The 15,195-nt window shown below is 39.0% G+C and overlaps 3 protein-coding genes across 7 annotated transcripts; 1 reads left to right on the forward strand and 2 right to left on the reverse strand.

Annotated features, from left to right (window-relative positions):
• Positions 1-171: 171 nt before the first annotated feature.
• LOC119007301 (cytochrome b-c1 complex subunit 8) lies at positions 172-2,306 on the reverse strand. Of its 2 annotated transcripts, none has more exons than XM_037076869.1 (3): positions 2,171-2,306; positions 1,154-1,325; positions 172-359 (listed from the first exon to the last, which is right to left on the reverse strand). In XM_037076869.1, the coding sequence occupies exons 2-3, from the start codon at positions 1,305-1,307 to the stop codon at positions 265-267; spliced, it is 249 nt and encodes an 82-aa protein (XP_036932764.1). In that variant the 5' UTR covers positions 1,308-1,325; positions 2,171-2,306; the 3' UTR covers positions 172-264. The 2 variants fall into 2 exon arrangements, with proteins under 2 accessions (XP_036932764.1, XP_036932765.1); XM_037076870.1 differs by having other exon boundaries at positions 2,105-2,177.
• Positions 2,307-3,323: 1,017 nt separating this feature from the next.
• Positions 3,324-6,958, reverse strand: gdf9 (growth differentiation factor 9). The gene is made up of 2 exons (XM_037077563.1): positions 6,453-6,958; positions 3,324-5,032 (listed from the first exon to the last, which is right to left on the reverse strand). Exons 1-2 carry the CDS (start codon positions 6,826-6,828, stop codon positions 4,095-4,097), a joined length of 1,314 nt encoding a protein of 437 aa, XP_036933458.1. The 5' UTR covers positions 6,829-6,958; the 3' UTR covers positions 3,324-4,094.
• On the forward strand, positions 6,875-13,290 carry LOC119007705. Of its 4 annotated transcripts, none has more exons than XM_037077559.1 (5): positions 6,875-6,992; positions 8,068-8,157; positions 9,535-10,343; positions 10,861-11,030; positions 11,496-13,290. In XM_037077559.1, the coding sequence occupies exons 3-5, from the start codon at positions 9,600-9,602 to the stop codon at positions 12,391-12,393; spliced, it is 1,812 nt and encodes a 603-aa protein (XP_036933454.1). In that variant the 5' UTR covers positions 6,875-6,992; positions 8,068-8,157; positions 9,535-9,599; the 3' UTR covers positions 12,394-13,290. The 4 variants fall into 4 exon arrangements, with proteins under 4 accessions (XP_036933454.1, XP_036933455.1, XP_036933456.1 ...); XM_037077560.1 differs by having other exon boundaries at positions 6,939-6,992; positions 8,080-8,157; XM_037077561.1 differs by lacking the exon at positions 6,875-6,992 and adding an exon at positions 7,007-7,134.
• Positions 13,291-15,195: the final 1,905 nt, after the last annotated feature.

The raw sequence follows: 15,195 nt of genomic DNA on the forward strand, positions 1-15,195 counted from the left end.
ACTTTTGCTTATTAAAACTGTGTGAGATTACATTTCTGTTAATCAGAGGATAACTTCAGCCTTGCATTTTATAACTTTGTACAACACGAGCACTGGCCTCACACCTGAGTGAAATGAACACTGATTTGCATTAATTCAACCACAAGAACAAGTCAGAATCAAAACAATCAATACTGTTTTTCACATAAATATCTCGTCTTTATTGGTGAAACACAGACTTGTAATTAATTATAGAGGGCAGCTTTCAGGAACATGGCAGGTGGTTTATTCGCCATTCTTGAAGTCAGCAGGATTCTTCCTCTTGCCCTGCTTGTGGACACTGTTGCCCCAGGTGTATACCAGGTACATTAAAGTCATTGCTGCAAAAACAGTATCATATAACAAATTATCAGCAGAGCCATCATCATAAAAGATAATATAGCAATAAAGTCTCTAAGTAAAAATCTTGAAATCAATAGTTATTTTTATATCAACCCTAATGAGATCCTGCAAAAGTAGTGTTAACCACTTTCTAAAGATTTAACTCAAACATTTACTGAGAAAAAAATATATACATAAATAAAATAAGGCACAAATAATGTCAATGTGAGCAAATGGTGAGAATTTATTTTTTACAACATCTGCCCATTTATGTGAGTGGGTAAGCAGTATCTGCTTAGCAGCATAACCTTAAAGTTACCATTTCCCCATCAAATTTAAAGTCAGTCCATAGCATTAGACGTTTGTTTTTGAATAGCAGTAAGGAAAGGGGACATCGCTCTCCTGGTATGTCCACTTGTCATTTGACACTTTATGTCTTGTTGTGCCTGTGACTTTACATTTGAACCACAACAGAGGCTGGGGCCAAAGCAGGCTACAGGCCTATTATATGTCTGGACACTAGCACAACTCAACACCCAGGTGATGAACCTAGAAACTCGGTGAGGATCTAGTGTGACTTAAAAACAAAACAAGCAGAACCTAAGTTCCCAAAAAAAAAAAAAATTGCTCACAGGTTGAAACCTTCAGTATTGGCCTATTGATACTGTGCCAGATCAAAAAATTGTAACCACTGATTATCAATGATAATTTAGATTTTTAAAAATAAATCATTATTTTAATGGATTTATATGTAAACAACTGACACATGATATAACAATGCAAAAAAACTCACGTGGGGCAACTTTGAAGAAGGAGGCTGTGAAACGTCTCCACACATTTGGGATTCCCTTGGAGAAGTAGTTGGGGAAAGCCCTCTGCTCAAACGGGGACAGACTGTAGGTGATAATATGTCTGACCTTGGCCAAGTCTCCGAAGTGGCGACCCATGATGGCTTGAGAGCTGACCTGAAATGACATTAAGTTTAAAAAGTAAATGAACAAGCATTGAGGGATATAGGGTTGGAACTTAATACAAAGAATCCAAAAGGAACAGTTGGAAACAGTATGCTTTGAGCATCTTGGTAGAAAGGAAAAAACTATTTTTAATCTGGGTTGGCTTTTTAATAAATCATATTTCCAAATGAAATAATCTGACACTGAACAATTTTAGGGGAAGTTTTTTTTCTGTTTGTAAGGTCTGTTTACATGTAGAACTGACAAGCACCTGTGCTAGTCAGTTCGACATAACATAAGATGGCATGGCTTCCAGTGACTTTAACAATGAGTTTCAACAACAATCTTTTAATATTAACAGCTACATTTGCCTTTGCATGTTTGATTATTACGTAATGATATTTTGTACGTGTTCTAGGTAAAGTACGCTGAGGTCAGCTGAAACCGTCTAAAATGGTTCCCTTTTAAAACGATGTTTCTTATATAACATGAGACGGTTACAGTTATTGATTAGAAAAACTCTCATCAATAAATTGAATGTCAAAAGGACAGATTATCTAGATACGTGATTGCGAAACCACAAAGCTACAACCCCGAGCCGACGCCAGAGCACAGGACTAGCCGGACTGGTTAGCCGTCAGAGCTAAACATTAGCATCGTCAGCTAGCTCCAGTATGCTAGCTGCTAAGATATACACAGTCCTTGAAACATTATCGTGACTCTAGCGTTATCGTGGTCATTTAAACGAAACACTAAACCACTTAAATGTTATCAAAGTAGATATATCTTACACAACTAGATGATAAAAGCTGAGTAAAGTAAAACTACAGCGCTATGAGTGTGACTTTGAGGCTTACCCTGCTGCTGCGCAAAAGCGTTTCCTAATAAAGATCCGGTGTCCTTCCTTTTGATTCTCGCGTCACTCCGGTTGGCTGCTCACACTGAGGGCAGTACCGCCGCCTGCCGGACAGGAGTTTGATCTATCTAAGGACGGAGAAGGAATGTCCCCGCCCTCTAAATCTCAGTCCACCAAGAATGTAATCACAGATCTTCAGATATTCTTAGACACGTAAGAAATGTGCTTAATGTGGAAATGCAGTAAAGAGAAAGAAATTAAGGAATTACAGCTTAGATGATAAGGAGTATTCAATTAACCATTTAGTCTACCAACAATGAAAATGATTTTTACCAACTAGCTTCATAATGAATCAGTTTCATTATCAAAACGAAAAGGTCAATATATGCTGGCTTCAGCCTCTTGAATGTAAGGATTTGCTGCTTTTCTTTGTCATTTCTGGTTGTAGGTAAATGAGTTTTGGACTCATTCTTCCTAAGAGGGTAATTTCATTTTGGCATGCTGTGGTTTACAGTTGTAGATTTAAACCCCCATCTGCTCATTATTGGGAAGAATAAAGATTAGACCATAAACGATTTTACTGTAGCACAGACAGTAGGTTCTGTCATTATTAGAATAACCACCAACTGAGATCATTGTGAATATATACACATGAATGATGATGATTCATTTTGAACTGCTTAAGCCTGTGAACATGGCTGAAAGCATGAATTGCACATAGTTTCCCCCATAAAGGTAGATCAGATGTGTGTAAACACTACGGAGTCTTAACTAAAAAAAACAACAGGAAGATAAGAAGACCATTTATTTGTAGTAGCCTAAGTACAACTGTATTTTTTATCTGAAAGTTTTAAGAATATTTTGATGAATATTAGGGCTAATGTTCTGATTTGCAATTATGTTTCACAGTAATCCTGAAATTACAATTTCATATCGTCTCATGCCTAAAAGAGAATTTGTTAGTGCTGAATGATGCTGGATCTGTACAACTTACAGTAATGTGCAGGGGACCCGGGTACTTTTCCTCATAATGGTCATGACCATGAAAACAGGCTTTCACTTGACCCTCAAGCCCCCAGGAAGAAAAACCAAAATCCACACAGTGACACTCTAGAAAATCATTAACCACTCCCCCTTTTCTGATGGGGTCACACAAAGTCTTACTCAAAGTCTGAGAGATTTTCGTGATATTTTTCAGCCAGACAATATTTTTGCACGTTACTTTTTTTTTTTATTTTCGAACTTCTTCGATAATATGTACATATTTTCAATATCCGTAAGCTGAGCACAGGCACGCAGTGAATTCATTCAATTTGCATAAATAGACATGAGATGCATTTAGTCACATTCAACCAGTACAAATTCATTAAGTATGCAGTCATTTTCATACGGATACAGTCACTCAGTGACCAGAAGTAATAAATACACACTGAAACCTTGACAACTTTCATTCTGGACATTATGAAGACTGCTGCCACATAGAGAGCTGTCTCTAATTCCCAGTAATAAAACGATATGTAAAAAGGTTTGATAAGTGCTTGTGACTGCGTTTTCATCTTTTCTCCAGAACAGGGCTACTTAAAACTTGGCAACTATGTTAAATTAAATAATAATGACAGACAACACACCCAAAATAAGTTAACAGAAAATAACTAAAAAAATCCTACTAAATTTCTTCCTCAAGTGTGTCGGACTCAATACTATGTTGCTTACAGTAAGTTGAAGAACAGGATGCACTGGCACCCTTTCTTGTCGCCCCTCAAATAAAAGTAAATACATGTCACCTTTCCACATTTTCATTAGGATAAAAATACTTCAAGTAAACACACCTGCTCCAGATCAAACTTCTTTCATGCACAATGTTTTTTTAAATACTTGGAATCACTGAGCCTGGTCACAGTATCTCATATATGGATAGAGTCCACCTAGCGACATGTGCACCTGGTGGCGACCATGTTTTCAAACTCTTTGTACACATACGAGCCATCCTCTTCAAAGATCATGACACTCAGGGGGCTGTAATGGGAGGGGATGCACGAGGGCCGGGGCACAGAGGAGTCGAGCTTCTCATAGATGATGTTCTGCACCATGGTGTGGACAGGTGAACCGTAGATGAAGCCCATGGTCCTCGGGCACGGGCCTCTGCAGTACCTGGGGTTGTACTTCGGTGGAAAAACAATCCAGTGATCCAGTTTGAGCTGGCTAAATCGCACTCTGAAATCATACAGGGCACAGTCACTCGTTGGGAATTCAGAGCTGGGAAGCAGCTCCGGCAGGTGGATATCCAGACTTTTATCACCTCGTTTGCTCTTTGAAGATTCCCTCTTCCATCGCCTCTTCAGCCCAATCCTCTTCTCTGCTTTGAAAACATTTTGCTCATGAAATGTGTTGGCTGCACTGGCTGGCTTTTGGCCTGCTTTTGACCCGTTGTCCAGTAACCTCTGGTGGGCCATTTTACCGGTGTCACTGAGATACAGAAGCAGAGGAGGGGACCTCAGGATGAACTTCAGGGAGCCTTTACCCCCGTCATGCCCGGCTCTTTGTTCATCCGGGCAGGTGACATTGATGAGCAGGTTTATGTTCTTCTTCTGAAACTTCAAGAGAGGCCGAAGAAACGAGGTGACGTCGACCTCCACCCAGTTCCTTCTGCTCTTCTGGTCTGTGGTGGCTGTGAAGTTCAGAGCATACTGGATTGCAGGACACAGTTGACACTGATTTGAGTGCTCCTGCTCCTTGATACTCAGGTAGCACACAGAGTCGACAGGTGCTGCCTGGTCGAAGTTGTACAGCAGAGCCGACTTTAGAAGCTGTTCTTTTCTTTTTACTTGATCAAGGCTGTAAGAAAGATCCTGCGTGAAACTCTCTGAAGGAGAATATGAGAAAACATTAAAGGCACTGTCACATTTTTTTCCATTAAAAAAGAGCAACATTTCAAAACATTAATAAGCTAGAATAAACATGTCCATCTTGCACAGATGCCTGTTGAAGTGCATCATTTTACTTAGACAACAGAGGTGAAAATGCCAATTCTTATCGAATCCCTCCTCTAAGGAATAATACTTGTAAAGTATAAAGCCAATTATTCAATACCAAATGTACCCATCCTGTGTGTCAATATTGCAATCAAACTTAACATTACATTTTTGTCACTATTTTTTATTATAAATATCTTTTGTAGTTTTTGACATCATTTGGATATTTATATAAAATGACAGCTCATTTCTGAAATGCACTGATACAAAACTATTTAACTTAAATAGATTTGTTCATTTTAGTCATATATTTTGTCCAATTTCCACGTGGTAATGAAATGTTACATATCAAAGCCACGATAGAGAACTATATTTCAGGCCATAGGGCTAGAAATATTGTCCTTAAAAAGTCACTGTAATGTTTATGGTCTAGCTTGTTGCCTGAATGCTTTGATGTCCTTTGAGGCACATAATGAAATGAAGTTGGGCACCTAATCAATATATGACACACTAATGTCATTAAGACCCCACTAATGATCTCCAAACATAGATGTTTCTTAACTATAGCTGTTAGCTAGTCAGCTCTGTAAATTGTGCAGCTAGCGAGTGGCCCTAATGGCTGACTGGGACCTTGAAGGACTGGGGGACTGTTGGTACTGTTTAGTGAGGTTCTGCTGTATCTAGCTGGTAAGCATGCTAACTTCAACAAGTGTCTCTGCAGGACAATTCTGTCTTTGACAAAACATATAAACTGTTTTTTCTTCACATTCTGTTGATAATGTTTTGAATTCTTTAATTTTTTAAACACAAATTCCTACATATTGCACCTTTCAGTATAATAACAGTCTACACAATGTAGCTTCTTACACACCCGGAGGACCATCACATCTCCTATGCTGGATTAACCGTGCCCAAGGTTTTCCATGCTTCAGGTCAGGTTTGTGGAAATTTGACCAAAAGTAACATTATTTGCACCACATGTGCACATTGTAAACTAACAAATTGGATCTTCATACTGGGCCCCTATGGATGACAAACAATGCACGGCCCTCTTTAGTATATATTGTTCTTAAATGGTGCAGTTTTTTTATTTTTTTGTCCCACAAAGCTTAACATTTTTTAGTTTTTGACTGTTTAACCACATGCTGAAACACTAGAGTATTGGTTTTTACACCCCATGACCTTACATTTTACATTTGAGTGTCATATTCTGTTAATTTTACAAGTAGCTTGCTATGGATATTGTGTGTATTCATTCCACTGGGAGTGTAGGGTTAGGGTTAGGGTCAGCTGGCTGCTCAGGTCACTCACCTTTATTACCTGGTGCAACACATTCGTCTTGAGGCTTGATCAGGCGGACTGTGTTGTAGATATTATCCCCGTCCAAACTCCTCTGCACTCTGGAGGACTTCTTGTAAATTTCCGTCAGATATTTCATGTACCTGTGCTCGGGTTTCATGTTTCTCTTCAGGCCCGGGTTCCACCTGGACCCTCCGTGCTCTGACAGGGCTCTGAGCAGCGGGAAGAGGATGCTGTCGTACGGGTAGGTGAAGTCATCCAGGCTGCGCAGCGCGCTGGAGGCGGCCATGGAGGTTCCAACCAGCGGGCAGCTGTCGGTGACCAGCAGCAGTAAAATGACCGTGTGAACGTAAGGAAGGGAAGCTGACTTCAGCATTGGTTTTCCCATTATAAACAATGAAAACTGTCAAAACTAGGAGACCCTCTACTAAGAGCTCGAGGGCAACAGAACTACGCACGTGCTGCGGTGCACACAGGTGTGTCCAATCATCTCCCCCATCTTCATCATCATCATCGTCATCATCATCATCCACCCTCAGATGACTTTATCCGGTAAAGACGCATATTACTACAGAATCTACGACTTGTTTCGGTGTTACATTGAGTGAAACAGCAAGAGACTAGTTTAAAATTATAGCATAAAAAAAAAACTCGCAAGTAAAATCGCAATAACATTAAGACCAACAAGGCTTAAGTAAGTTGAAGGCACATTTTCCAATACAACAAGATACTTTCGTATCTTTACGGCCTTCATGGTGATATGTTTTGTGCTTATATTTTGAAGACATCCCCCCATTGTCCGGATTTTTCCCCCTGAGTATTTTAATTTAACGTTACACCGCTGAAGAGCTAGTTTTATATACAAGTTGAGGAGTGTCTTTCACAGAATATCACCCACCTTGTTAGCTATTGAAGGAATTCAATCAGCCATTGTGAGGACGGCATTCATTATTACCAGCACTGGGAAAAGCATTTATTAGCTAACGTTAGCTAACGTTACTTGTTGACAGAACTAAGTTGTATAAATGTATAAAGTTTTTATTTTATCAATATAAACTGAGCTGACCCAAAGTATGACTTGTGTAGCTAAGTTAAAGCCACCTAGCCATCAGAAACGTTATAACTTGTTTAGCTGAAACTATGTTAACAGTTAAGGATCTGGCCAGCTAGCTTTAGCCACAGCTGCTAACTGATGGGCAGTACTCATGTAGCCTGTTTAATTTTTCAGAAAAGGACATGAAATGGAAAAAAAAAAATCAGAATCCTCGGTAAATTAGCCCGGCATATTTCACTGTGTAATCCTGACATGGTCATGTCATAAACTCAAGTTATTTGTTGTCAATAATGTGAAACTTAATGAATCAGTGAACAGACTGGGGTCTGAGGAGCATTTGTGGTTTATCTGTAAAGCAGCTAAGGAATTCCAAACTCTCCATAGCTTCAGAGATAAAATATGCGTGAATGTTTCTCACATCAGAAATTAAAGTAAGTCGGACCTGAAACAATGAAACAATGCATTTTTTAGGTATCAGGATGTGTCCTGTTATAAATATTGGATGAGTCACGTGGGTTCTGCAGTTCCGCTGCAGTGGATGTCATCAGTCTGTTGTTGTTGATCTTTTTTAAGTTTCACTTTCAGTTTGAGTAGGAGAGAAAGAGGCTTCAACTGGCTCAAACCATATTTGAGTTCAGTCTGGACACATCTGGCTGAGCTGAGGTAAGAACTTTACTGTCTGAGGGTTTGTGATGGTTCAGGATGTGCAAAGAGCCCTTTTTAAAAAAAAAAAAAAAAAAAGTTGTATCAGTGTTTGTTGAGGCAGCAAAATAATTTTTATTTGCCTTCAGTTTCAAGTTGGAAAAAAGGGCATGTCAGGCCAGTTTCTCTTCTTATTACACTAACACTGCAGGATGTTGTGTGTTATTGGTTTATGGTTTTATATTTCCAGCCATAAAGACGAATAGCCATGTGTGTCTTTGTCTCTGTGTGTCTGTGCGTGAAAATTGTTAACCTTGCCAATGGCTAAATACAGAGCTGTTATCTGTAGCCATACTCAGAGTATGACTGAACACTGATCCAGCTGGTAAACACTGTCAGAGTCAGTGGTCAGTCAGAGGCCTACTGTCTCCATATCTGATTATAAATGATCAAAGAGGAGTCTTTTAAAATCCTTCATTTGTTTTAGGTGTTTCTACAAACATTGTGGACATGCACAGATGTGTACTGCTCATTTTGTCAGCTGGTTCCAGAAGGGGGTTACGGTTAGCATTCCACATTTAGGAAATAACATGATTCCTTTGTATCAGTGTTGTCATGATATTGACATTTCTAATGTGGATACACTACATAATCTTTTTGTTTTTCGTAAGAGAAATATAACAAGGCAATCATATGTAACAAGGTTTTCTTTTTTTTCTTAAAGAACAGTAGAAAGACTAGCCTTAAAAATAATCTGCATGTGTCAACTCACTTTCAGAAAGAAGTGAGTTAAAATGTACAGCTGGTCTGGGTGCGATGCTTAGCATAGACCATGTATGAGAAATTAAAACTAACACCTTATTTATCAGTTTATTTGACAGGGACAGTACTTGAAGGCATTGTTACATCTCATTAAAATGCAACCAATGCAGTCTACATAGGACTTCTAGCCATAGCTAATTTGCAGTCCTTCTACAGTCCTTCACAAAAGACATGATACAACCCTGTGATATTGAAAGAAAAAGTAACCAGTAAAGTAAACATAGAAAAGCAGCCACTTCAGGCAGTAATTATAATTATTACCACTGTTAACTTTGCTTACATGATATTCAAACATCCTGCAAGCTGCGGTGGCAAAAACAAATGTGAGTTACAAATAGTTGACTAATTTTGGGCTCTATCCAGCTGGATCATTTGAATGACATCTGCCGCTCACTGGGATTATTTATATAAATCATGGACATTGTGTCCTATGGACTACAGAGGAAAAGGATGTGTTACCAGTTCAGAGTTTGAAAACCAGTATCTGTTATGTTTTACTTGTGTTACATGGTCTTTATCCACAGATAGAGTTTACTCTGGGGTTCTCTAATCTGTCTTCTGACTTTCGTCTTTCAGACTTTATCAGATAGCGCCAGTTCCCGGGTTTCTCGTAGGATAAGTTTGATACAGGCGCCTTCATCATGTCTGCTGCTGACAAGCTGCTGGAGTTGATGTTCTCCTGGATTGAAGATAGGGAGCGCTGTGCAGAGAAGCTGAGGAAACTGGCCGGAGAGCTGGAGTCACTTAGGGAGAAATGCAATGCTGTAGAATGTGCTAGCAGCGTAGTATCTGTGGTTGGAGCAGCAAGTCTGATTGGGGCCGGTGTGGCCACTGTCTTCACCGCTGGAGCAGCTGCTCCACTTTTATTAGCTGGAGGAGTGTGTTCGGGTGTAGGTGTCACTGTATCTGTGGCTACCAAAATCACTGAGCACTTCTTATCCAGTGACACCTTGAAAGAAGTGCAACAGATAGAAGAAAACAGCAACAACATTGCAAAAAAAATCCAGAAAACATATGAGCAACTGAATGCACAGGCAAAGGAGAGGAGTCCCATTGCAGACCCAGATGAGGTGGACCAACATGTCATGACTGAAATTGTGGGAGCCATGGCCAGACAAAGTGGACTAGGCCAGAATATTGGTTTCAGCGCAGAGTTTTTCTCTAATCCAGCACTGGGAGCCAAGATGATGAACCAGAACGCCAACACTGCAATTGCAGCTGGACTCACACTTGAAGTCAGTATGTCAGTTGTCAGTATTTTAACATTTTTCTCATTGAAAAATGGTGGGAAGAAATGGGATATTTTGTTTGCTGAAGGAGCCAAACAACTAATGAAACAAGTGGCCACAACTGGATTTAAAACAGCCCTTAAAGGAGGAGCCATGGTAAGATTCACTAAATACAGACATAAGTATTTTTTGATAATCACACAGTTAATAACAAAAATTACATGGATTGTAGTGACCTTATTGGACAAAAACAAATAACCTACAATCCACTGAGGAGCTGCTACTCTGGTACCCACCTAATCACGCAGCATCTTGGTCTAGCAGTTAGGTTTAGCAATTCACATTGACAAATGTCCTTGAAGCCATATGCAGGCTTTTTATTTATGCATTTGGTCTATTCACAATGTAACCTAAGTATACATGCATGCATAATATCCATATTTAACTTGCATACAAAACAAACTAACAAAGGCTCAATGGTTCTTATAGACATTTTGTCACGGCTCTGAATTATCATGTATTTTGGACACTGCAGGAGGGTTGGGCGCTATGTGGCACTCGAGAACACTCACTAATTACTTTTTAGATTCAAGTATATGAAGTGTAAATCATTAAGTGTATTTTTACTGTAAATTAACTGAAGACAATCACAACTACTGATTTTTCTCATCAGGTTGTGGGAGGAGCTGTTGGAATGGGGTTTGCTCTTTATGAAGCGATTGACAGCTGGACAGACCTGATTAAGAATAACCATGTGACTGAAGCGAGCCAATCACTGAGAGATACCGCATACAACATTCGAAAGATCAGCAAGACACTGAGGGAGCTGTTCAATGAAATGAGGTACGACTTCCTGCATTATCCTTAAAAGTCTTTAAAATGCAAAACGTGTATATTGCCAAAAATTCAAAATGGCCGACTTCCTGTTGGGTTGAGGTCATGGCTTTTTTGAAGGCCTTCATGTGATGCACCTGTGTACTTAATTTCATTGATGTACGTGAAAGTTGCCCCAGGGGCTGCATTATGGGGTGGGCTTTTGAGCTATATGGCCCACTGTTGGAAACCCATGAAATATGTAAATTACCATGTTTGAATTGAGTTTTGAGTTTGATCAAATTAAAGCCCTTAAAAATGTGATTAATTTAAGAGGATATTAATAAGTAACAAAATAAAGAAAAACTATTTCTCAAACTGCAGAGGAGTTCAGAGAGATTTAGATACAGTCCCATACAGCTCCATGTAAGATACTGTTCTAAATTTGTTGACAAAAAAATGACTGATTTCTCATTTTTGTAATTCCTCCTCCAGAGAAAAGTTTGAGGAGCTGGCAGAAGTGAAGTGCGTCATTGAAAACAGCGACAGGAGCTCTGCGGAAAAAAGGAAACTGATAGATTATGTAATAAAAATGTCTCAAGATGAAGTGGTCAAGGAATGGCTGAGAGAAAATTATGAGTCTGTCGCCTTCTTTGAACTTGTGGACATGTTTAATTTACTGAAACAAGAGCTCGATAAGGAAAAGCACAAGACGGACCGTAAGGACATCGACATCACCTTTGTGGCACACGGAGCAATTACAGGGTTCAGGATCCCAGCCCGCTGTCTCCTGCCTCTGCCCTCCATCAAAGATGTGCTCCTGTATTCTCCCTGGAACTGTGATATCAATGCAGATGTAGCGTATGGTATTGCTACAGGAATGATACAGCCTCAGAACAGGTGCTTCTTCTGTACACAAGAACACTGTCAGATCCCTGATTTCCTTCATCAGCCCAGCAATTTGCCCTTCTACTGGAATTCCATGAATGCAGCTGAAGAGTGGCTGATCCCAAATATCAATTTAAGCCCGCTCAAAGCATCAGAAGATCATGCATGGGATCACTTTGTGTTCCTACGAGGTAAACATGGTGAACCTGCGATTAACCGTGTCGTCATCCCATTCATCCTCCCAAGATGGATGAGTTTTGTAGAGAACATCCCGTTCATGATCGTCACTTTGACCATGTCACTGGTGCTGTTTTTCTCAAATTATAGAGCCACTGTCCATCTCTCTGCCTGTCTGGGTAGATATGAAGGAGAAGTACTGAATCAGGATTACCTTAGCACTCAGTACGCCTACACTATCGACAAAACGTATATGGCATCTTCAGAGGAAATGTACATCCACAGAAACACTGACCTGTACAGAGCCTTTAAAGCTGTGTTTGGTTAGAGAGCTCCTGTGTCTGAGATTGTTTCAGTGTCAAACTGAACAAAATACAAAGTTGTTACTTGAGTGATGAAGCAAAGTTTCAGTGCTTTTGATTCTCAGTTCCAGTTCAGTTGCAGTTTTCATGGTGGATTTCAAGTTTTAGTTGTTTCATTTCAACATTTCTTGTGTCAGTGTTAGCCTGCTGGATAATTTTAAACTGTACTCTGCTTCAAAATCTGCTAATTTACAGTATACCATACCACTATCTAATACATTTTTTTAATCACTTTGAATGCAAGTACCACATGAGTGTATTGGATATTAACCAGTATAATTATTTACTTATGACTTGAGTGCTATGATCATGTATAATTTCATGTGTCTCCCACTAACAAAATCCTGAACTACAGTTTAGAAAATGTTTACTTGTCATTCTTTGTTATTTGATTAATTCATATTACAAGCTCTTAGTGCTCCCATTGGTTCGTGTGATATCTTTAGAAATATCTATCAAATTACTCCCCTTATAGTTAGAGGCTCTCTGTCCACCCAAAGAAAGACTGCCAATGATCCTCTTTCTTACAACACATGGCTCCTCAATTCCAAAACATGACAAACTGTGTCATCAAAATGGCTCCTTTTGTTGTCAACTGAGAGAGATGACAGATCTCCAGAAATAGACCACAGAGACAGAAGTGTGCCTCTGTTAACCTAAAAGCGCTCATCCTGTCTTAAGTGGGAGGATGTGCTTAAGTATGTATTGAGGTGGTAAATTACATATTTTCAGATCAATATGGGATCTCAGGGCTCGTGGAGATATTGATTACGCCATACAATCTATATGGGGCTATGTAATGTGTTGTTATCAGTTGTTTTTTCTGATGTTTCAATAAAAGTCCTCATTTACTCTTCATGCAGCATGTATGTGTGAGTGAGTTTATATGTGAGCCTGCTTTTTTAAATAACATTTAATCTGTGACTTTCATCTGATCTTCCATTGATTAGAAGATTGCGACTGAATTTTCAATTTTGGGTGAACTTATCCTTTAATTTAAAGCCGCTGACCACTAGAGGACAGGAATTATATTCAAAACAAACACACAGGCTATCACAGCCTTGATTTATAGCACTGTATCAATTTATCAAGAACTGATAGGCACTTTATGTGGCAAAATCTAATATACATCAGACACAAAGCGACAAAGATTACTGGTTTGTTCCGTCAACTCTGAAGAGTAACTGTTACTTTGTTCTGAAGGAATTTCTTCATTGGAGTTACACAATCAGGCCGTGATATTGTAACTGACGGGGGCATTTGGACTATTATCTATTCAGGGTATTTACATGAAATCAACAATTTAGCGAAGGGAAGGTGGGACTTCTGTTTTGTCGGGTTTCTTACTGATGGTGAAGTTACCACTTGCAGAGTCCCTCATCTGCTAAAAGTCATATCTATGTCTGCAGTGAAATGGAAAAACAGCCTCTGGAAGGGGACTTTTAAAATGTGTATTTTCTTATAAAACTGTCTTAAGAGATTTTACTGACGTTAATCACACAGTTCAGTAATGTTAAAAACAGCCGTATAGCCAATCGTCTCTGACATGGTGATATTAGAGTGTTAATAAAATGTGTTAATGTGACGCTACAGAGGTGACGCGCAAAGAAATTGTGCTTGCAGTATTTATTTTGCAAACTTCATCACCACTTTGTGGTTTTAAGTGTATTGTATGCTGATTTGTGTTCTTCTCCTCTGGGTTTTGCAGAACACTGCCAGACAGCACTTTGTAGAAATAATTGTAAACCAAAAGTGCAGGAAATTGCAAATATGCTAAATACATGACCTTGACTAAGCAAAGTTACTTGTACACTGGAGGTTTTTCTTATCTCTGGCAGTTTGTACACTGTGTACTGTGTGGAAAGGTACACACTGCTGTTACAGTTTGGTTGGCAGAAGGGCAACAGCATCAAGAACACAGTTTACCAACTATAAAGCTGCATAATGTAGTTTGGGAAGGAAATGTAATTAGAAAGGAAAGCTCTTTACTGATTGATTATTTTGCATAAACAAACTCTTTTAATCTTATGATATCATTGTAAACATGTGTGTTCTCCAAATGAAGGATTTCAAGAAAATTATACTTAGTAACAAACAAAATAGATTATTACTATTTCACAGGTTTGTCTGATATTGCCAGTTAGTTGCTGTCACCGTCAGTTTGATTATTTTATGTACATTAATTAAGACAGTTGGAAAAATATTCGTATTGATGTAATGGCCTTAATCTGTTTAATTCAATTTAAACTGGTGGTTATTGTTCTGCAAATGCTGTGCATATAAACACTTTTAATCAAGCTCATATTACACTGTAACTTTACCTTTGCTTTTGTACTTTGCAGTCTCTCAAACATTATTACAGAAAAACTCTTAGTAGACTACTTCAGTGTCTACTTCACATGATAATGTTTGCGTGCTGCTCCCTCTACTGGCCTGAAACATGAAGGGCAGCTGAGGAAAACAATGCCCATCATATGTTAAAATCATTAAAGCTAAACTAAAAAAAACAAAAACAAAAACTGATTCAAAATAAAGACGTGACAAAAAAGGGTAGGCTTGCTCAGGCCGAGTATGCCCTTTTGTATGCCGGTTGTCACTGTGAAGTTGTGTAACTTTAACACTGATTTAAATTCGACTGGTTGCCTATTTGATTTTAGGGGAAATCATCATTTTGTGGATGGTAATGTTTTCCTGTAATGCCACCCACAGGACGGGTTTCTGCAAAGGGTCTAAAAAAAACAGCAAAATGGTGTTGTTTGTGCCATCCA

This window comes from Acanthopagrus latus, chromosome 18 (assembly GCF_904848185.1).
Source record: "Acanthopagrus latus isolate v.2019 chromosome 18, fAcaLat1.1, whole genome shotgun sequence".
Taxonomy (NCBI): domain Eukaryota; kingdom Metazoa; phylum Chordata; class Actinopteri; order Spariformes; family Sparidae; genus Acanthopagrus; species Acanthopagrus latus.